General features: G+C 38.3%; 1 protein-coding gene across 1 annotated transcript; it reads left to right on the forward strand.

Moving 5' to 3' along the window:
• On the forward strand, positions 1-24,129 carry Smp_136490 (hypothetical protein; the record flags this gene model as incomplete). Its single annotated transcript, XM_018790194.1, has 11 exons — positions 1-149; positions 196-272; positions 310-411; positions 2,467-2,893; positions 4,906-5,115; positions 6,617-6,891; positions 9,058-9,228; positions 15,530-15,780; positions 17,677-17,979; positions 23,930-24,015; positions 24,042-24,129. 11 exons carry the CDS (start codon positions 1-3, stop codon positions 24,127-24,129), a joined length of 2,139 nt encoding a protein of 712 aa, XP_018655562.1.

Here is a 24,129-nt window from a genome sequence, read left to right on the forward strand (position 1 = left end):
ATGGTTTCAACTGATAGTAAAGCAACAATCTTAAACTATGTCAGGAATTGCTTTGCATCTGGAGATGATTCGGGATTTTGCGAAAAATTACTTAACAAAGTTAAAGATGTCACTGATGAAGAGATTGAGAGCATTTTGAGTGGACAATAGTAAGTTCTAGTACTCTTTCCGTTTTTAATGATATAATTATGTAAGTTTTAACGAAGTTGTAAACACGGACTCCGATGATTTTTATAGACATTCCCCAGAATGTGCCTTTGTACCTTGTGAAGGTTAGTATAGTTCTCCCCCTTTTATTTCAATCTTCAGACCCGTTAAGTGCGTTTTACTCCTCCATTAATAGCTTTGAGGATTCTCAGCAGTCGTCCCTTTCACATAAAAAGAATGCATCCAATATTCGACAGCTTTCTGGTAAGTTGTCTTCATCGTTACCAGCTTTCCTAGTCTTCAACATTCTAGTCCAAACAGACTGGTTATTTTGTTATTCTCCTGGTAAATGAAGTCAAGAATGACGGTTTGTAAGAATTAAAACGATGAGTAACTATGGAGAGAAATTATTTATAAAACATAGTAGGGAGTGAGTTGACTTATTCCTCATGAATTTTGTCATGGGTAAACTGAAGAAAAAAATAAGAGAAAGAAACAGGGATTTAAGCGTGTCGGATGTCTAAATGCGGGTAAGTATATTTCTATGGAGCTTGAGCAAAACACAGAAATTTTGAAAGTAGACGGGACTGCAAATTATATATTGTTGGAATCAAACAGTTTGCGAACTCTGACGTTTTGAGAGTTTTACTGCATATTTTGTTGAAGCTGTTTATCATTGATTTTACAAATCTTCAGATAACCTTCAAGAAAGCAAATTTGCTCATGGTCTACAGGCAGCACTTTGCATTATTTGTACATATATGTGTATGTATCACGAACTGATCTTAACCAGACTACCACTGAAAGACAGGAAGCATTGAACAGCTGTTTCGTCCCAGTATGGAGCATCTCGGCAGTACGCATTCACGAGTCCGCCACAGGGAGCCAAATCAATGACCCTCAATCTCGCCGTGATCAACAGAGTTCAACCATATCTGGTGCGAAAGTTTTTCATCGCAGACAATGAAAGATTGTCGCACCATGTGAATCGGTTGAAGTCAGCTATCTACACAGTTGGATTTCGCCCTAGTGGCTTAGATGTTAAGCGTTCCCGCGCGAAATCAAAGGTTCTGGCTTCGATTATGTATTAGGATTGTGAACGCTCACTGTCGAGTGATCCTGCACTAGATGAAACAGCCGTCTATTACTTTCTGGTTTCCAGTGATAGTCTAACTAAGATCAGCTATTTAAACTGAAATTGCTACAAACTTCACATAATATATATATTACAGATTAATCTTAATCAGTGTGAACTAGCCCAAGAAATATAGTCTTCACACTAATCGCTCTTATACTTAGTTTATAGTTGACGTAATTTCACTGCTGTTGTGGTTGCTCATTAACTTCAGATCTAAAGAGTATAGTTAGACATTTTGTTCTATTACCTTCCATAAGTGACCAGTTTTTTAAACAAGTTAACTTGTTATACTATCCGAAGTTATTTCAGGGAGACTATAATTTATGGACGAATAAATCAAATTTAGGATAACAGATCTCGGATTTTGGTACGAAATTCATTCATGTAAAAGAGGGTAAAAGAGCCCTTTGAGCCATAATAAACCCTGGAAAGCTACGAACTAAAACATTCTTGTACGTAGTATATTACCCTCCCCAGATAAAAACACAACTAGTTATTTGTCCAGGGTTTGTTGTTTGCCCCGAGAAACACGTCCAACAATAGATTTTAAAACATCATATAACAGAAATTTGGCCTAGGAAACTTCTTCTTTATAAATATTTGTATCCTTTCAGTAGTCCAGACTTTACGAATACAGGATTGCCTCTTCGTTACTGGAAGGGGAATTTTTCATCTCAAGCTGCGTTTGGCCTAGTTGTATTCTGAAAATATTTTTGTTCATTCATCTTGATGAGAACTTGATTTATTGGCGAATAAACTATCACTTTTAATGACTCCGTCTTCTACACCTGTTCTCTGCAATCGCGTTAATTTAAAGAACTAGGTTTACTGATAGTTGTTTTAATACGGCCAAAGTAATCATTTAGGCTTATAAGTTCGACGCTCAGCTGGATGTTAGGGATCTTGCCTACAGTTCAAGTTGAGCTAATAGAATATCGTCTCTATAAATCAGTCATGTCAAAGATGTACGGACCCCAGCTTCCCATTATTTACTGAGCGACTTATTTAAAAAATTCTGCATTATTTTCACTAACACAAATGGGTTGTGATAGATTTTACCGTTACTAACTTTCATAATAAAAATTCCAGAAAGTAGCTATTCTTATTTCAGCTCTTAATGGTGAATAAATCATCCTAATACACAGACTTTTATTGCCTCTATTATTGTGTCTATTGTTTAGCTGAGGAAGTAGACAAGTATTTTCCATCAAAACCGATAGTCCGCACAAACAAACCGGATACAGCATTAAAATCAGAAAAGTCTGGGTTGACATTGGCACTAGAACAAGCTAAGCTAAGTGGACATTTAAAAAGAAATAAACTATTTTCTGATTTTGCTATCTACGATGCTCGGTCAACACTTGGTACAAATCAGCGTGTTCCAGATAGTCGCTTTCCTGATGCAAACGTAGATCCTTCCCTGCGTCAGTTCAATGTTTGGCTCTGGAGGCTTAGGGGCTTCCCGCGCACGTCAATTAAAGTGCAACCACGACTGGGTACTACAGTACAACAGTTCGTGGGTCTCACTTTATGGCAGTACTTTAATGAGTTTTCAACATCTGATGTTGATTCTACACTTGCCCCAACTCAGTTAGATGATCTAGACGAGTAAGTTTTAAACATTACTATTGAATTCATGTCAGTGAGTCTAGCTGCATGCATGGCTTTTTTTAAACCCTGATTATGTGTTGTGTTTATCCCATTTAACTCCATACGACTACATATATGCGAATTTTTGAAACATCACACTAGTTTGTTTTTATTTACAGGATATACGGCAGGGGAATATCAAGATAGTGATTAGCTGACGGATAATCCTATTGCTCGTAAAAATAATCTATGAGATCACAAGCAGACTATTAAGACCAATGACAGAAAGAGCAGCCAACAAAATCTTTACAAACACTATTTGTAACGCAAAGTAGACAGCAACAAAAAAATCTGGTCAATTATCTTTCATTTACAAGATAAATTGCGGCAACTATGGGGAATCTCATTTAATGAAACTGGAGGTTTCGATCTTTGTGCACGTGAAAATCAGCAAGCTGTTAAACACAGCGACTTACATTCACTCCTATCAATACATAGAGACAACTAAGGGGATAATTTTTATTGGAAAGGGTCACAACACTTAACCAGTCAGCTACAACGTAGGAACAGGCACATATATGTTTCGATCCAAGTTGTCACGCCTCATTAGCACGACAAGATGAACACCGAATTCATAGAAGCAAAACAATTTTAATCTCATTCTTTAAGGGAACACAAAGAGTGTATACACCTACGTCATTCTGATCGATTCTGGGCCATGTCACACAGAGTCTCCAACTATTGGTTACGATAGTCACGCGGACCCCAACCAAGTAGTCTGCATCTACCAACATGAATCAGACCAGAAGTTAGTGACTTCAAGCACTGATGCCACGGTTTGGTTTGGCCGCCCCTAACTCTCTTCCAATCGTCTCCAATACTAGTCAACAACGGACGTTGTGGTAATTGGTATTCAGGCCTACTTAACATTCGGCCCAACCATCTCAGTCGATGAAGATTTACTGCGTCATCAACTGGCTTATCATCATTCCCTAATAGCCTGCGTCTAACCTCACTATTACTTACCTAGTGATCCCAGCAGATGCGAGCAATATTTCTAAGGCATCTGTGGTCAAATACTAGTAACTTACGAGTATCTTCACTCTTAATAGCCACGTTCCGCAACCGTAAAGTAGAACAGAACTAACTGTTGCATAGTATTGACTGCATAGTATACCCGTCCTTTAATTGATAGACGGATATCTCGCCTTCGCCACAGACGACATAAGTTGGCAAAAGCCGAACGAGCTTTTTGAATCCGTGCTGAGATTTCGTCAGACACCAACCCATTAGGGCTGATCAGACTTCCAAGATAAGTGAAGTTGTCGACTCGTTCGACTACTTCACTCCCTATCCTTAGTTCAGGTATTGACAACACTGAGCAGAGGCATCAGAAAAACTCGAAATTTTTAGAGATATGTCACTCAGCAGCCGGTATACACATTAAAGTAGGTCTAACCAACGAAATAAATAAAAAATCAAGGAAGAAGGCAATCAACATAAATATGCAAGCAAAATGAACACAGTTATTAACAGCAACTAGTCAACTTCCATATCGGGAGAACAAGTGACTAGTCAACTGCGAAGGATGTTTGGTAGCTGACTTCCTTTTGTGACGCATGTGCTGATGACTCCTGCAAAGGCTTCCTTATTAAATCATCTGTCTTAAAGAACACAATACCTATGAAATGAATACTGATATTGAACTATGTTTCGAGTCACTTTAAGTTCGTGAAGACTAGTGATACCGTTGTTCGACTGCTCTAACCTGAGTAGGTGGATTGAGGTTTGGATGTACAACTCAGTGGTTGAGCGCTTTAATTACTAAACCCGATGCTCTGAAATCTAGTCTAGAAGTCGTATTCATTTCTTGGTTATCGTTTATTTGCTACCTCTACTACTGTGGGATTCGATATAACAGCTTCATGTCTCTGTGTTAATGAATTATAACAACTTAAACAGATATCCGGATGTGCCAGGTTCTACATTTCGTGTGACTAACTGACCTCGTATTTTATTTATCGATTTAGATCATTTTTAAACCGTTTGGCTTTACATATGTTTGATACACTGGATGATGAATATGACGATAATGAAGATGTAGATTCAGAATTTCCACCACTTGAATTGAATGACCCAATTCATAAATATGAATTTAAGTCATTTGCTCTGGTTGAACGAGTGCAAACACCATTAGAAGAGGCATCAAAGAAAGAAATTTCGCATGTGTTAGTCACAATGTAAGTGTATGGATGTATGTGTGTATGACTACAATTTTCTGTCATATGTACATAGTGAGAGCTGATAATTTTTGGCAAACACTTTTATTTTGTTAAAACGATCTACAGAATGTTGATCGATGGATGCTACTCATATTATTTAGTACGAACTGTAAACTAAGCTATAATCTATAGTATTATTGTTCTAATCAAAATATCTGACTGTTACTATTCATTGTGGTGACTGATATAATTATTTAAATCTCCCCTCGGTGTTATATCGTGTGAGTGCGGACGTACCCTGTTTGATATATGAACGTGCTGATTCCCACCAATGAGAGAGGAGTAAGATTATCGATCAGAGCAATGATACACAAAATCGTATTGAGCAGTCTCGAGTACTTATCAGTCCTGCTTTCTGCCTAGTCCAGCCAGATAAGTTCAGAACACCAATAATAGCCTCTGCAATATGAATCATTATTGTCAAACATACTGGGTTTATATACCAACCAGACTACATCATATCATAAAATAGAAAATAACATTTGTACAAGATTTGGCCGAATGTGTCTGTGATTAGGGGGAACAGTAATCAATAGACTGGAGATAACTCAGGAATGGTTAATCGTATAGTAATAGTCTATAGGTCAAAACAAAGCTCATAATAAGAGGAACATGAATATGAATAGTTAAGTTACTTAGCAATTATACAATAGGAAATATACATATTACATTGGTCCATAAATAGTCCTCAAAAGTTACCATTCACAATTCTATTCGGGATATAACACTCGGACTAACCGGAAATTTGCTTCCAGTTAATGGGATATTTAATCCTCAAAATGTTTTACGTGTTTAGAAATGTTATGAGACCGTATTGGTATCGTTATGAAATTATATATGCCACACAAAATGAAATGATAATATTATGAATCATTAGTATAGTTAAAGGTTGTATAATTGGAAATAAATGAACAGAAACAGTATATAGGTCAGTTTTTAAAATACAACTGGGATAGGTCTCATTGAAATGGGAATGTTCATCTAACTCTCATGGGGAATTTATTAGAATACTACTTCAATATCCCCATCGGCTTCTATCCTAAACCATGTCTGATAATGTCCAGAGTTGCATGGTTTGTAAGGATGCAACTAAAGCACTGTGATGTACCAACAAACCCTAACCTTATCCGGTTTTCTTTCCTACTACAGCGTCATATCCGACTTGATAACTATGTACATCCCTCTCTTGAGACACCGGATTTCATTTTTCGCTGGTCGTAATATTTTGGCAAGTCGTTTAGTTACTGACTAAAACAAGATATTGTGTTACATTCCGAGATTGTTCGTTTAAATTTTGCCTCAGTCGTAATAGTTATGTTTGGAAAGACCAATGATAACCAATATATACATATAATTATAGCTGATGTTTTCTGTAGAATTAGTTTAGATATAAATACTCTTTTTATTTGACAATTTTGTTAATCAAATTTTCAACAATTCCCTTACCCTACATATATAGACATATGGCTCAAGGTATGAGTGTACTTCGATTCCCATCGGATACTTGTTTAAGTACAGTGCTAGAACGTGCTGTATATCGTCGTCGTCTACGCCAGCATGGTGGTTATGCTTATAGATTGGAACTTTGGCCACGAAACACAGACCAACAGAACAACAATATAAAAAGCAATAATATTCTATTGAATAAAAATTCTCAGTTAGATTTAAGTAAACCATTAAGTTATTTTATTGCTGCTGGTTTGCCGTTACACTTTCTTCTTGTTCGTGAAAGCAGTAAGTGTCAACTATTTGGAAGATGTCAGTCTTTCTGTTGTAATTTTACTGTCTGGTATTTCTTGAGCATAATACTTCTCAATTATTCCTAGAACAGAACACAAGTCAGAAGCGGATAACATTATACCTCGAAAATTCCAACAACAAAAGTAATAAAGTAAAAACGTTAAAGTTGATACACGTTTTACTTAAAAATCCTCCCTTGACTTCTTATTCTATTTAGTCCTGACTGGTTGGAAAGCAGACCGATCAGTGAACTTGACTTTAAATGTGCAATAGTCAAGACCATATCCTGCAAACGATTTCCGCTTGTCTTTTTGTTAGTAAGAAAGAAGTTCTGAGTAGGTCTATATGGATCCCTGTAGTTTGTAGTATTGTAAAAATATTCCAATGTCAAGCCGACAGACGAATTCATTCCGACCTCTAGGACTTGTTTTGGGCTACATCACACATACCGTTTTCAACCATAGGTGGGTTTTAGTCGCAAAGTTGTAAACTATCACCGGCCAGATCCAAAATCTAGTAACTCTATGAACTACTGACCCTATAACTTTGTCTCAAGCTTCCTTCTAACCTACTCGTATGTTATTCATCATTACGCTTCCATTAGAGATTATGGCTTGGCTTGTGTAATGCAGACACTTAGCACAATAATTTTTTCAGTTCAAACAGGCCACATTCTCAATAGCAGTGTATGTGATATTCGTTGATTATCTAGACCAAATCAACAGCAGTTCTAGTAGAGACTTCCAAAATTATTTTATCGTGAAAACATCAAAGGTTTCAAATGGTTAAAAAATGATCTAACTCTAGAGAAAGCAAGTTAGATCGTTGCTCACTTTTGTCAGTTCCTACGTTATTTTATAAATTGCTGACTAGTTTGTGAGTTATATTAGTTCAAATTAAATTGTGATTAGTAGAGTCTAGGTTACTGGCTTTTAATCCCTTGTCTGCTGAACTGTTATATAAACTCAGATGTCAGCACCTGAACTAAGGATAGGGAGTGAAGTAGTCGAACGAGTCGACAACTTCACTTATCTTGGAAGTCTGATCAGCCCTAATGGGTTGGTGTCTGACGAAATCTCAGCACGGATTCAAAAAGCTCGTTCGGCTTTTGCCAACTTATGTCGTCTGTGGCGAAGGCGAGATATCCGTCTATCAATTAAAGGACGGGTATACTATGCAGTCAATACTATGCAACAGTTAGTTCTGTTCTACTTTACGGTTGCGGAACGTGGCTATTAAGAGTGAAGATACTCGTAAGTTACTAGTATTTGACCACAGATGCCTTAGAAATATTGCTCGCATCTGCTGGGATCACTAGGTAAGTAATAGTGAGGTTAGACGCAGGCTATTAGGGAATGATGATAAGCCAGTTGATGACGCAGTAAATCTTCATCGACTGAGATGGTTGGGCCGAATGTTAAGTAGGCCTGAATACCAATTACCACAACGTCCGTTGTTGACTAGTATTGGAGACGATTGGAAGAGAGTTAGGGGCGGCCAAACCAAACCGTGGCATCAGTGCTTGAAGTCACTAACTTCTGGTCTGATTCATGTTGGTAGATGCAGACTACTTGGTTGGGGTCCGCGTGACTATCGTAACCAATAGTTGGAGACTCTGTGTGACATGGCCCAGAATCGATCAGAATGACGTAGGTGTATACACTCTTTGTGTTCCCTTAAAGAGTGAGATTAAGATTGCTTCATAACTTTATTCCTTTCTATACTATATCCTTATATGCAACCTTTCTTTTATAAATTACCACCACCAAATTAACTACTTCTATGAATCCGGTGTTCATCTTGTTGTGCTAACGAGTTATGGCAACTTGGACCGATGCATAAATGTGCCTGGTCCTACGTTGTAGTTGACTGACTGACTATATAAACTCAACTGAACTCTAAATTATCTTGAAGCATAATGATGTGTTAAGATACAAATTGCTTTCATCTTTTTCATGCAACTGTAGACTAATGATTAACAGTTCAATCTCATAATGTCGTAGCTAATGGGAATTAATAGTTCCAAGACCGAGGATCCTGTATGTCTATCATTCAGACCCCACCCAATATAACCCCAATATTCTTCCACCTTGAATTTTCATTACTGTAACAACATACACGTCTTTTTTCTTTCATATTTGTTTGTTTGTTTTAACTTAGGTCGGTGCGATACAGCTCTTTCAGATCAAAACGATGATATTGAAGCAACAAAGACATTAGAATCAATGTTAGCGTTAGATACAACATTAGAACCAGTTCATACAGCATTACATTTAAGACAATATCAAGTGACTTATTTAAAAGGTCTTTTTCCACCTGAAGTTCAGCTAAGTATGTTATTTCTTTCTTAATTAGTAGATTTTATTGGTTAATTGTACTTGTCATTTAGAGACTTTTGGCCTAGATTTCATACAAAATATTAATGGTAATAGCTGTGTTTAGCTGTTACCATGATTCTATAGTTGGGTTTATGTATTATGGTGATCTATCAAGGTGTATTGGCCCGAACAGTTTCCCCCTTACATTCTTCCATATCACCCAGGTCATTTTTTAGTGATATAACCAAAGACATAAAATTTCAGCTTCAAGGAAGAAATACTGATAAATGTACTGGCGTGTAGTAACAGTAATTAGTTTTCTATTGATAATCAGCATCTAAAGTGGTACTGTCTCCCGACAAATAAAGGCAAGGGGGGGTTAGAAAAGCTAAATATTAAGAAGAATAAAATGCCCCATCGTTGTCCCACTGATTGATGTTGTCAATGGCACGGTTTATAAAACACATGACCTTATACTGTCAAGTTGGAAAACACTTAATTACAGAAAACTATCTATGACTGAAATCAAATAGCCATTATATAAGCTATATGGTCACGCTTGTGGAACAGTCAGAATATCAATGCTAATTCAGTTTTTTTCAGGTTTGTCAGTAAGAGAGTTGAATAACAATTGGTGTCTCTACCATCTGAACTATTCGTGACAACAGCAGTCGATTTTGTCTGTCGCAAATAATTGGGACTTGAAGCATAATGCATCAATTTACTGTGGTTCATACAGCCGATTTAAAGTCATAGATATACTATTTTGAATTAATCAGTCAATCATAAAGTGTTGATCCTAGCACCACTACTAGGTGCATCCACTCTTTGTGTTCTACCAAATTCTAATCTTCTGAATTCTTCAAGTCCCTATCCTTTTTCTCATTTCAAATTTATTTCACTGTATTATTACTTACTTACTTACGCCTGTTACTCCCAATGGAGCATAGGCCGCCGACCAGCTTTCTCCAACCCACTCTGTCCTGGGCCTTCTTTTCTAGTTCTATCCAGTTCTTGTTCATTCTTCTCATGTCTGTCTCTATTTCTCGGCATAATGTGTTCTTTGGTCTTCCTCTTCTCCTTCGACCTTCAGGATTCCATGTGAGGGCTTGTCTTGTGACACAATTGGGTGATTTCCTCAAAGTGTGCCCTATCCACTTCCAGCGCCTCCTCCTGATTTCTTCCTCCGCTGGAATCTGGTTTGTTGTCTCCCACAGTAACTTGTTGCTGATAGTGTCTGGCCATCGGATCCGAAGTATCTTGCGTAGACAGCTGTTAATAAACACTTGTATCTTCTGGATAATGGCTTTCGTAGTTCTCCACGTCTCTGCCCCATACAGAAGAACTAACTTGACATTTGTATTGAAAATTCTAACCTTGGTGTTGGTTGACAATTGTTTTGAGCTCTAGATGTTTTTCAGTTGTAAGTATGCTGTTCTTGCTTTGCCGATCCGCGCCCTCACATCTGCATCTGATCCACCGTGTTCATCAATGATGCTGCCCAGATATGTAAAGGTTTCCACGTCCTCCAAAGCTTCTCCGTCAAGTGTAATTGGATTGGTGCATATTGTATTGTATCGGAGAGTCTTGCTTTTCCCTTTGTTTATATTGAGACCTACTGCTGCTGAGGCTGCTGCTACACTGGTCGTTTTCTCCTGCATTTGTTGTTGCGTGTGTGATAGAAGAGCTGGAACATCTGCGAAGTCTAAATCGTTCAGCTGCATCCTACCTGTCTATTATATCCCGTGCTTCCCTCCAAATGTTTACGTCTTCACTATCCAGTCGATCACCAGGAGAAAGAGAAAGGGTGAGAGTAAGCAACTTTGCCAAACATCGGTCTTCACCTTGAATGAGTCGGTGAGTTGTCCTCCATGAACGATTTGGCAGTTTAGTCCATCATAGGAGTTCCGTATGATATTGACTATCTTCTCAGGCACGCCGTAGTGTCGAAGAAGCCTCCATAGTGTCGTCCTGTCCACACTATCAAATGCCTTCTCGTAGTCGATGAAGTTGATGTAGAGTGATGAATTCCATTCGATTGATTGTTCCACAATGATCCGTAGAGTTGCTATTTGATCTGTGCACGATCTATCCTTACGAAATCCAGCTTGTTGATCTCGAAATTGGGCGTCCACGGAATCCTTCATCCTGTTTAACAATACTCTGTTGAAGACTTTTCCTGGTATTGAGAGGAGAGTGATGCCCCTGTAGTTGTCGCACTTGCTCAGATCGCCTTTCTTTGGTATCTTGATCAGAAGTCCTTTTTTCCAGTCTTTTGGTACTTGTTCTTCATCCCAAATCTTACTGAAGAGGATGTGGAGTATCTTGGTAGTTGCTGCTACGTTTGCCTTCAGTGCCTCCGCCGGGATGTTGTCTGGTCCCGCTGCTTTGCCGCTCTTGATTTGTCTAATGGCCATGCTGATCTCTTCAATTGTTGGTGGTCCAACATCGATTGGGAGGTCTGTGGGTGCTGCTTCGATGTTGGGTGGGTTCAGTGGAGTTGGTCGATTCAAGAGTTCCTTGAAGTGTTCTACCCACCTGTTTCGTTGTTCTTCATTGTCGGTGATTACTTTGCCTTCCTTGCATTTCACTGGGCTTTCTGGCTTACGGTAATCTCCAGCAAGTTTCTTTGTTGTATCATACAGTTGTCTCATGTTTCCCTCTCTTGCAGCCTTTTCCGCTGTCATCGCTAAATCTTCCACATATTTACGTTTGTCGGTTCTGATGCTCCTCTTCACTTGCTTGTTTGCCTCTGTGTATTCGGCTTGTGCCTTGGCTTTTTCCGCTCTGGTTCGGCTGATATTGATTGCTGCCTTCTTGTTCCTCCTTTCTTCAATCTTATCCAGTGAACCAACAGTGATCCATTCCTTGTGATGGTGCTTCTTTTGGCCCAGAACCTCCTGACATGTTGAAACGATTGCCTCCTTGATACCTTTCCAGTTGCTCTCCATGGTAGTTCCCTCTCCATTGAGTAGATCATGAAAGGCTTCGAACCTGTTGCTGAGGGCTATGTTGAATTTGTTGAGTTTGTCAGCATCTCGAAGATAGGCCGTATTAAACTTTTGTGATGTTGTCTGCACCGTTGTCCAGTGCTTCTTGAGTTTTAGTTTCATCTTGGCGACCAGCAAATGGTGATCGGATGCTATATCAGCTCCTCTTCTGGTTCTCACATCCTCCATCGTCCTCCTGAACTTTTTGTTGATGCAGATATGGTCGATTTGATTCTGTGTAGTGTGATCCGGTGAAATCCAAGTGGCTTTGTGTATGTTTTTGTGTGGAAATGTGGTGCCACCTATGACCAGTTTATTGAAGGCACATAGGCTTGCAAATCTCTCACCATTTTCATTCCTTTCTCCCAGTCCATGTCGTCCCATGACGTCTTCGTATCCAGTGTTGTCCATTCCAACCTTAGCATTGAGATTTCCCATCAGAATGGTCAGGTCCTTGGTTGGGCACTTTTCGAAGATCGACTGCAGCCTATCGTAGAATTGGTCTTTAGCGTCTTCATCGTAGTCGTTGGTAGGCGCATAGCATTGGATGATGTTCATTTTAATGCCCTCTCTCTTTGTTTTGAAGGAGGCTTTGATGATCCTTGGTCCATGAGATTCCCATCCAATAAGTGCATTTTGTGCTTGTTTAGACAGCATCAATGCAACTCCTTGTGTATGTGGGGCATTTTCTTCTTCATGACCGGAGTATAACAGAAGTTCTCCTGAAGATAGCCGTTGTTGTCCAACCTGCGTCCAATGTGTTTCACTGATTCCAAGCACTTCCAGGTTGTATTTTCTCATTTCTCCAGCAATTTGGAAGACTCTTCCGGTCTCCCACATTGTCCGGACATTCCATGTACCTATAAAAATTGTCGCTCTGGTTGTAAGAAGGTGCATCGGCCTCATGACTTCCGAAGGAACTCGGCTTTCATCATGAGACGTCATAATTATTCCTTCTACTCCCAGGGCAGAGTTTAAATGGTTTGAATGATTTTTTTCTGGTTAGCCTTTTTTTAGCGAGTTGATTTTCTACGGGATGGGGTCGCTAACCCCATGCCCAACCCTCCTCCTTTGTGTGGGCTTGGGACCGGCAGTAACCCCCAGAGGAGCTACAGGCGGAGTTTTCACTGTATTATACTCTTTCAATAACATATTCTAACCCTAATTTTTCACATTAATGCTTATACTCTTACTACTTCTACCACTATGGGATTTGAATCGACAACTGCATCTCTGTGCTTATGTGGGATGGCAACTTGACCTAATGTACGTACGTACGAAGTTCTACGTTGTGAATAACTGACTGACTGATCCTATCACCATATATGTACATCAATACTAGTTCCCACAAAGCATCTCCATAGCTGGACTAAATTCATATGATCCATAGCAAATAGTTCAAAATAATAGTACAGTCTGTTAGGCTCTCACACGACATTCAACCTTAATTTCTCAGCCGCCTTACCAGAGATACTAGCAATTCTTACTACACCCGTACGCAACTTATTCTAGCTTTTGGGCATATAGTAACAAGTCAGATAGCATTTGACTATTAGGTCATTTTTACCTTCTTATAATACCGTTTCTGCTAAGTAATTATGATCTTTGTTATTCGTATACGTGTTTATTATATTCATATATGTTATTGTGTGGTTTGTTTATCCGTATGTCTGCATCGCTTTATTTATTAGTTGTATATGTGAATTATATCCGAGTCCATTAAAAGACCCATATTTCGAGCGAGCTAGTTATGGCTCTCCACACTATATACTCTCATTCACTCTCTTGGTTTGTCTGCTCATACGAACGGCTGAAGTATATGTACCCCTAGTATTCGTATTCCGACTTTTATTCTGAGCCTGTTATGTCAACAAGATATATGCGAATTCAGTAAGAATTTATAATTTGTTATCATCATCGTTCATCATCAATGGAGTCAGTAAAAGGTCAGAGTGATGAACCCGATATGATTCACCTGGTGCCACACGTTCTTATCTCAGTAGTATTCACGGCCCTTAATACAAACCTTAAGTCGGTGTTTTTTCTCATAATCATCCAGGGATAAAATACTCCTGTGTTTACTAAAGGTTGTGCTTCCGTTGCTCCACCTTGGATGTAGAATAGGTGACAGCCTTCTACGTTCACGCCAACGGCAGGAGCCCTCATCGGCCATCGGTATGTTTATTCTGTCGTATCTAGGCGAAATCGCAACGTGGCCGACACTGCATAGCTCGATTCTCAAACATTTAATGGTACCGGCAAATCTCAGCGTCCCTGCATCTACTGTTCGACCTAATTTTCACGTTTCTAGGTACATTGTGATAATATTGGCGTGTCAGTGCGCACTTCTGAAGTTTGTCACGTTTAAGCATAGAGTGTAAAATCTCTTTTCCTAATTGTTTTTTTAATGGTACTACTATTCGAGTTAGCTTGTGCGCGTTCATATATGTGATCTGCAATCTCAGTTAATCTATCAATTCCAACCTCTCATTGACAGGAAAAGGTTATTTTGTCATTTTCATTTGAGGTGGTTACTATGATATACATACTTTTATCACTACCACTCCTATACTTTCATATTCATTTAGATTTTTTTCTGTCAATTAAACATTGACATAAATAATCTGTGGGTAAAAGTTATCTCTATCTGTTTGTCTATAATACCATTTCACTGTTGAAAAGTCTCTTCATTTCTGATGAAAACAAGACCCCTTTCTTTATCAACTCATCATCATAATTAACATAGGGGGTTTGTGAATATTGTTAACTTCGATCGTTTTTACAGACTAACCTTGAAAAACCACCAAATAGTGGCCAGATGTTTCGTTTCAATATGAGATTCCTCAGCAATACTCACCCACAACTCCACGTCGAGTGAAACTGAGGGACTTCATGTTTAGCGGTAAGCATCTAGCCTAAGTTAGCATCCAATGATTTACATGTCCAACTTCAATTAATTCACAATCTTGTACAACCATCTTCATATATCATTAATAGGCAATCACCTTACATCTGACATGGTTGAACTCAACTGGATACGATCTCTCACTTACAGCTCCAGGAACTGTCTCTCGTCATTACTCAGTGATGAGCACATTATTCTTGACGAAGTAGAGCGTTTATAGAGAATGTTGGATTTTATTGTTTACTTCATGAATTGATCATAGTTCATTAGGTAGGTGCTCACCACTATACAACTATTCAATATTTGCTAACCTGCAATGATTATCTAATTAGCAACAATGTAAATTATCATCGTAACTCTACAATTTGTCTATTATCTCCTTTTTTTCTATCTCTCTCTCTATTTTGATTACGTAATAGATATTTCATCAAATGAATTAAAAATTGAACAAAAACGTCCAAAATTATTCTCCAAATTAATGAAACCAATCATTATACAAATTAATGCCATTGCTGATTGTGAATTAATCACTTCAGGATATTCAACATGTGGAATAATGGATAAGCCATCTATGATAACCAATACTACTAGTACTAATACTACTACTACTACTAATGCTACTAACAATAATAATAGTAGTATCGATGAATTCAATCAAAAATTTTCTTCCGTAAATAAAACTGATAATTTATCTTCTGATTATATAATAAAGGGGAATCATAAAACATTCAATAAACATCATATAACAACTGAACAATCTTCTAAATCATTTGTATCACATAAAACACAATTTAGAATTGTTTATATTGTAAGTGTGTGTGTGTGTGTTTGTGGGGGACGGGGTCAATTAAATTTTATCATGTATTTATTATTATCAGAAGAAGGAGGGGCGATGTTTGTGGAGATTTTAATAAATTTATAATTGAATTTATGAGTTAATTAAAGCTAGATTACTATGGAAAACCTGAAAGCACTAGATGGATGCGGGATCATGGATGCCCACTGCTGAGAAGTCCCATATTTATTTTATTTAACACATAAATAATGGTACAAGGAAGCACCAGATTCATATGCGCCACACAAATCTCATTTGATTTGTGTGAGTGTTGTGATACTGCCCGGGTGCCCAAAACGAAACAGTTGGTTCTTTTAGGGGCAACACTCGGAACCTTTGACCTAAAGGTCTGGTCCACAAGACAGTCGAGCATCGTGAGGAGATGCAGTCCCATGGTAGCCGGTGACCAACGATTGATTCATACGCCATTTGTTCCCTTAGGTTACTGGAGCTTATGTGCACCATTGTTTTGGAATCAGAGTTTCCAAACTCCCCTAGGTGGACTTTTCCAACCCGGTTAAAGCGCCGGACATTGACTTTTCGTCCTCTCAATTTCGTAAACAACAGTGATGTCACGAGAAGGCAGTGATTAGAACTTCCCTGACGGAGGCTATTTACGCGTGGTCATATGAGAGCGTTTGGAGAGGGAGAGCTGACTCCCCCCACTCTCGGCCGTACCAGGGCATTTCGGAAATTTGTTGTAGCTTTGGATCCGTTTTTTAATAGGAATATCGTTGCTACTAGATATTTAAGGACTATCGTGCACTTGTTTTATCTCTGACTTATATTTATTTTTCTCTTTCCAATTATATAAATGAAAAGTCACCATTAGACATACTAGTTGTCCCTGTATCTGGTTCCCCAAGTAAACGAAATTTACTCATTGAAATATAAAATAAGAAAGATGAGATTACAAATCCCATTCAACATTTGGTTACTTTAATGGTTTATTGTTAAGATGATTTCTTAAATTGTTAATAAGAAGCTGTGAAGCTGTATAAAGTCAACATTGTTAACAATAAGATATCTATTTTCTCGATATTATATATCTCTGATTGAAACTATTCACAATGAATTGGATCATTACGATAAGTACTTCTACTAATCAAGATACCTTGGAAACTATCATTATCCTAATTCGTTAATTGCTGATTTTATTTCCAATTATTTGAAGGTCTTTAGAGATCCATATTTGCATTTCCTATAAGTCCCCACGTTTCTTGTAATATGAACTAACTTTAAAAATAATGCTTCTTCCATACTTCCAACACTTTTGTTTTCCGTTCAAGATTTAGGAGTAGAAAGTTCCTAGATATTACGAAGCCCGACCATTGCTGCTACCTTGACGTGGTGGTCGGGCTTGCCTATCGTGATGAACCAATCGAGCAATACTGGCTGAAACAATCGTTCCTCAAGTTCCTACCATGCCAGACAGGTCGGTTGAAGAGCGGTAAGACTAAAAGCAGCAAACCCAAGGTCCGGAGGCGAAGTCGTACTGCCGACTGTACAGAGGTGTGACAGCAGTAAGGTGTTTCCTTCAGACTACCAGCAATTAGAAAGTCCGATTTCAAGGCTTATTTTAGTATGTCTACAGTAGAGTTTTAATTTTCTTTAACTAATTAGTCTCTTAACCACTAATTCAATTGGATACCAACTAATTAATATAATGATCCATTCACTTTTGTTTTCCATCTTTCTCTCTTCTTTTTTTGTTGTTTACAAATCAAATAGCCTAATTATGATTCACATTCCGATTGGATAACTTCACAGTTGACCACTTCTATTGGTATTGGTGGAGGTGGACGGTCATCAACTACTAGTGGCCAACAACAGCCTCATATTCTTGTGCCACCATCTTCTACATCGACTATTGTAACTTGTTTTGGACAAGATTTACCTGAGGTCACAAATCCTAACATATTCAGTAGTACTGATGCCAATTGTAATACTAATATTACTATGAATTTAAATACAACCACCTCGAATATGTCAACTACTAATATTACTACTTCTACTTCCACTACTAATACTACTGTTATCAATAATAGTAGTAATAATAGTAATAATAATAGCAGTTTATTTCATCAATTATGTTTTGAAACACAATGGTCACGAGCTAGAGCTATATGTGATCAATTGAATATTATATTAGAGGTATATCAAAGTCAATCACGTCAATTGTATATGCAACAAAGATCCATTCATTATTGAAGGGAATATATCTATATACATAGACCCTCACCTTGTAAATGAACTTGGATTATTTGAATCTATTTTTTTCATATCAAATTTCTTTTCACATTTAACTTCTTGTATCTATGTGTGATTGTTTGTCTTGTGTGTGTGTATAGGATATTTGATTGACAAGGGATTAAACTCTATGACTGTATAATTTCTAACTTGATTTTCATATAAATCTTAACTCCAACAACCATTCTGTCTTCTTCTTCTTCCTAGATTGTGTTGATTAGATGACTTTTATGGTAGCATTGCAACTCATTGTCTATTCATGAGACTAGAATTACCTTATTGAAATCCTAGACTGATCTAAGTTAAACCACCATTAAAAACCCGGTGCTACGTTTGAAGAGATTAGGATATCGCTTAAACTAGCGAATGGAACGAAAGTCAGCAATACAACAACAGACCAACTTAATCTGTTTAACTGTGCTCCAACCCCACTAACTAGAGGGAAAAGACAAGGAAAAAATATATATTCCACAAGCAGTCGGGAGCACGGACGAACAAACACATAACTCATTCGTATTAATACAGTACAAAGATGTCCTTGGAAACGACGCAAGATATCGTACTGAAAGAGGGAATGGACCTATGATATTTAAAGTCCTTTCAGGTGGGAAATACAAATCGAAGGTGAAAATGAGTGCTTTTGAAGCGATAATGAAGAATTTGAATTCCCGTAACGAAATTACAAAAAATAGGACATTTACCAAGTGATTTCTGGGAATCTAGCATCCCGAACACCTGAAAGCACTGAAAGCCTGGCATCCAAAAATGTTAATGTCTAACCTTAATCGATACATGATCTTGGGCAACTATCATCTAGAGTCTAAGTATTCGCACTTGAGACCAAAGGTCCTGGGTTCGATTTCCGCGTGCGGGGTCATGGATGTGTATTGCTAAAGAGTCTCATACTAAAACGAAACGGTCTTCCAATGCTTTTAGGTTTTCAGTGCTTCTACCCAGATACGTGAATCTCTCCACATCTTCCAGATTTTCGCCATCAGGTGTGATTGGGTTAGTGTTTTCCGTATCGTATTTGAGAATCTTGCTTTTTCTCTTGTGTATGTTGAGGCCTATCGATGCAGAGGCTGCTGCTACGTTTGCTGTCTTCGCCTGTATTTGTTCGTGTGTGTGGGATAGGGGGGCTAGGTCATCTGCGAAGTCCAAATCGTCTAATTGGTCCTGTGATGTCCATTGTATTTCGGGCTTCCCGTCAGATGTCGATGTCTACATAATTCAGTCAATCACCAGAAGAGGAATGGGGAGAGTAGACAGCCTTGTCTGACTCCGGTCCCTACTGGAAATGCATCTGTCAGCTGTCCTCCATGCACGACTTTGCTCTGTGGTCCGTCGTATGAGTTCTGGATAATGTTGACAGTTTTTTCAGGAACTCCATAGTGTCGAAGAAGTTTCCATAATATTCTCCGGTTCACATTGTCAAACACCTCACAGTCGATGAAGTTGATGTATATTGACGAGTTCCACTCAATTGATTGTTCAACGATGATCCGTAGTGTCGTAATTTGGTCTGTGCACGACCGATCCTTACGGAATCCAGCCTGTTGATCTCGAAGTTGGGCGTCTACTGCGTCTTTCATGCGGTTCAGCAACACTGTTGAAAACGTTTCCAAGTACTGACAACAGTGTAATGCCTCTGTAATTGTCACATATGCTCAGAAGTCCTTCCTTTGGTATCTTGATGAGGTATCCTTCTGTCCAGTCCGTTGGCATTTGTTCCTCTTCCCAAATCTTCTTGCACAGAAGGTGAAGCATGTTTGCAGTTACTTCAATGTTTGATTTCATTGCTTAAGGTGGTACATTGTCAGATCCTGCTGCTTTCCGATTCTGGATTTTTGTGATGTCCTTCTTGATTTCTTCGATCGTTTAAGGAGTGATATCTATAGGAGGGTTTGTGTATGCTGCTTCGATGTCCGGTGGATTCAATGGAGCCGGCTTGTTCAGCAGTTCCTCGAAGTATTCTACCCATCTGTTCCTCGGTTCTTGAGTCTCCGTGATTGTCTTTCCTTCCTTGTCCTTGATGGGTCTATCTGGTTTACTATATCTCCCTGCTAGTTTCTTCGATGTGTCATATAGTCGTTTCATATTTCCTTCTCTTGCAGCCTTCTCCGCTGACTTTTCTAGTTCTTCCATGTATTTCTGTTTGTCGGTTTTAATGCTCATCTCCACTTGCTTGTTTGCTTCTGAGTATTCTGCTTGTGCTTTGACTTTCTCTGCTCGTGTTCGACTATTGCTAATTGCTGTGTTCTTGTTCTTCCGTTCTTACATTTTGTCCAGGGTTTTCCTAGAGATCCTTTCCTTATGATAATGCTTCTTGAGACTCATAACCTCCTGACACGTTGAAGTTAATGCTTCTTCGATCCCTTTCCAGTTGTCCTCCATCGTAGTTTCGTGTTCTTTCAGTAAATCCTGTAAAACTTGGAACATGTTGTTGAGAGTTATCTTGAATTCGTTGAGCTTGTCAGTATCTCAAAAGAAGGCTGTATTGAACCTTTGTAATGCTGTTTACCCAGTTGTCCAGTGTTTCTTTAGTTTCAGTTTCATCTTGGCTATAACCAGGGATGATCTGAAGCTATGTCAGCTACTCTCCTGGTTCTCACATCTATTGTCCTTCGGAACATTTTGTTGATACAGATGTGATCTATCTGGTTCTCTGTGGTTTGGTCCGGCGAGATCCATGTAGCTTTGTGTATGCGTTTGTGCGGAAATATTGTGCCGCATATAACCAATTTGTTGAATGCACATAGATTTGCAAATCTCTCCTCATTTTCATTTCTCTCTCCTAGTCCATGTCGTCCCATTATATCTTGATATCCTATGTTGTCCACTCCGACTTTAGCATTTAGATCTCCCATCAGGATTGTGAGGTCTTTTCTTGAACACTTCGCTATGATTGATTGAAGCCTCGAGTAGAACTGATCATTTATCATCGTCGTTGCTATCATTTGGTTGGTGCATAACACTGGATAAAATTCACTGTAATTCTGTCCTTTGCTTTGAATGGTGTTTTGGTGATTCTGGATCCATGAGGTTCCCATCCTATAAGTGCATTTCGTGCTTCTCTGGACAGCACTAGAGCAATTCCCTCGGTGTGTGGAGCATTTTCCTCTTCGTGACTGGAGTACATTAACATCTCTCTAGTATCTAGCCTTTGTTGTCCAGCTTGTGTCCTATGGGTTTCGCTAATTCCGAGTACTGTCAATTTGTATCTCCTCATTTCCATTGCTATTTGATTGGTCTTCCCGGTCTCCCACATTGTTCACTCACAAGTTATAACAGTACCTATAAAGAGTGTTGCTCTGGTTGTTAGAAGGTGCATCGGCCTCGTGACTTCCGAAGGAACTCGGCTTTCATCCTGAGACGTCATAATTTTTGCTTCAACTCGAAGGGCAGAGTTTAAATGATTTGAATTATTTTTTTCTGGTTAGCGTTTTTTCTAGCGAGTTAGTTTTTCTACGGGATGGGGTCGTTAACTCCATGCTCAACCCTCCTCCTTTGCCCGGGCTTGAAGAAGAGCTACAGGCAGAGTTATGAAATTTATACTCTGTATATAAAGAATAGAATATCGTAAATGTTATATGCGTCAATGTTGTTCATTCAGGGTATTATCAGCTTGCAAACTCTCTTATTTCCATATGATAAAATTATGAGTTATGGGGAAAATGAGCAGTCACTAAACTAATCTAGGATCCAAATGTCTTGCTATTCTTTGATTGCAAATGTTTTCAAGTTAATGACTAGTATGCTTGTCTTGTAGATGAAATTCAATATTTTCAGGTGATATATGTGCAGTTCGTGCCACTAAACCAAAATGAACACAGTCATCCAATACATCAAGTTCACCCAAACATTTGAACATTTCATAATTAACTCAAGTCGAAATATTTCGTGTAAGGCATTCAGGACATTATTGAAGTATTTTCTGAAAAAGGAAATAAGCCATAATTATACATTTTAAAAATGTGTGCCTACATTCACAAAATTCAATCGTTTTTGACAACATTAGATAAAATTTATACAAGTGATAAACTTTGTAAGTACTACTGTAGTGAACAGAACACAGGTGGGGACAATCGGATGTGTTTTAGCATCACATTACAGAATATCTCACTAAAACCTGATTACCATACAGGAAACAGTTAATTTGCAAAATAACAATCAATTGTCTCAGTTTGACTGTTCTGCAAATATCCGTTCATAGTCTCCGATTATAATTAATCATGCATTTTCGTACCAACTGTGTGCCGTTCCCGTTCTGTTCTTATCGATCTTCTACTGAAATACATTCAATACCCGACCATCACCATATACTACTTATGTAGATATCAATAACTCACACCACACTCGCCCCTCCTTTAAAGCATTCGTTCTTGCGGTGGTTCTGCTCGCCGTGAACACTGACATAATATCAATAATCTGTTGTGTTCACTGCAGTACATGATGGTTCTGGGTTTTGATCGTAATTGTGTAGTGAAAGAGAACACAAATAGGGATTATCGAATGTTTTGGAACACACAATTACAGATACTCATAGTGAAATCTGAGAATCATATAGTAAATATTTCATTTGCAAAATATCAGTCAATCATCTCAGACTTGATTGTTCCTTCATTTCCACACCAATCATTCTCTTTTCTTTGATCTTTTACCGTCAGATATTTCACTTTCGATTGACGATACATACTACTTATACTTGTCAACATCAGTAGTACACACCACAGTTGTACATTGTTGTAGACTTTGTAGAATAAAACAAAACATTTTTCCAAACTTCTAAACCTTCGAATCTCACGGCTAGCACCTGACCCTTAGACCACTGAGTTGAGGATCAGTGGTATAGTTCGCGATATTGTACAACCATCTGGTTGTTGCTTAACTAGTTATTGATGAATGAATCAGTCTGCTTGTACTGTCTTGTTTTCTGTGTGTCGTTCCGTTGCTACCAGAAGCTGATAAGAGTATTTCTTAATCATTCCAAACAACTGTATCAGTATTGGTAATCTACAGTCAGCTCAAGTCACAACATTGAAAAAATACTCTGTTTCAAGACATTATAATATATCCCTCCCGTATCCCTTCCAGCCATATGGAATGATGAAGCCTAGTAGGCCCTTCTGAAGAAGAGTGCTACAGCACGGCACAACTATCGGGGTGAGATAAATTTTTCTGCAATGCCACTCGGAACCATCACATAACACTCACACAGAACCCTTTTTTTGTCTTTTTTGTTTTTGTTTTTATTTGGGCAGACTTTTTTTAATATTTTACCTCTCTTTTGGAACTCTCAATAGTTATGCACTGACTCCTTGTAGCACTCGTAATCGCTTTTTGGGTATTGGTAGAGTGGGTGATTAGGCCGATCTCCACCACACACGATTAACCGCTCACGTTAGGCCATGGAAACAGTCCCATGATCCGGGAGGCACGATAAGGACGTGTGAGTCGGATTTTGCCCCCTCCATAAATACATTTATCATCCTTATTGGTTTCGTCAGGACATTCCAAAAAATCTCCTTTTAACCAATCCGTCAATACTGTTGAATAAACTTTATAAGTTGACAGTAAAACATACAAATTATATTCGAATTATCCATATCTTCTTCAGTTATCAGCCAAATAATTCAAAATTACATTGGTCGTAGTTATTTTTTTGTGGTTTTAATAAAAGTTGTTTGTTAATTAGGTTAGTAGTATACTCTTCTTCTGTGTTCTGTTGTCATAGGGACACTTGGGTGTAACGGAAATTCATTGTAGTTGCGTGAATCATTCAGCTCGAGATCACAATCGTAAATTTCATGAAATACTTAAGTAAACTATCCAATTATAAACTTTAGGCAGATTAGAATTAATAATGGCGAACAGCTGAAAAATTATGATATGATAGAGGAAAATTATGAGATTGCTGATGATCCAAAGGCTTAA

This window comes from Schistosoma mansoni, chromosome W (assembly GCF_000237925.1).
Source record: "Schistosoma mansoni strain Puerto Rico chromosome W, complete genome".
Taxonomy (NCBI): domain Eukaryota; kingdom Metazoa; phylum Platyhelminthes; class Trematoda; order Strigeidida; family Schistosomatidae; genus Schistosoma; species Schistosoma mansoni.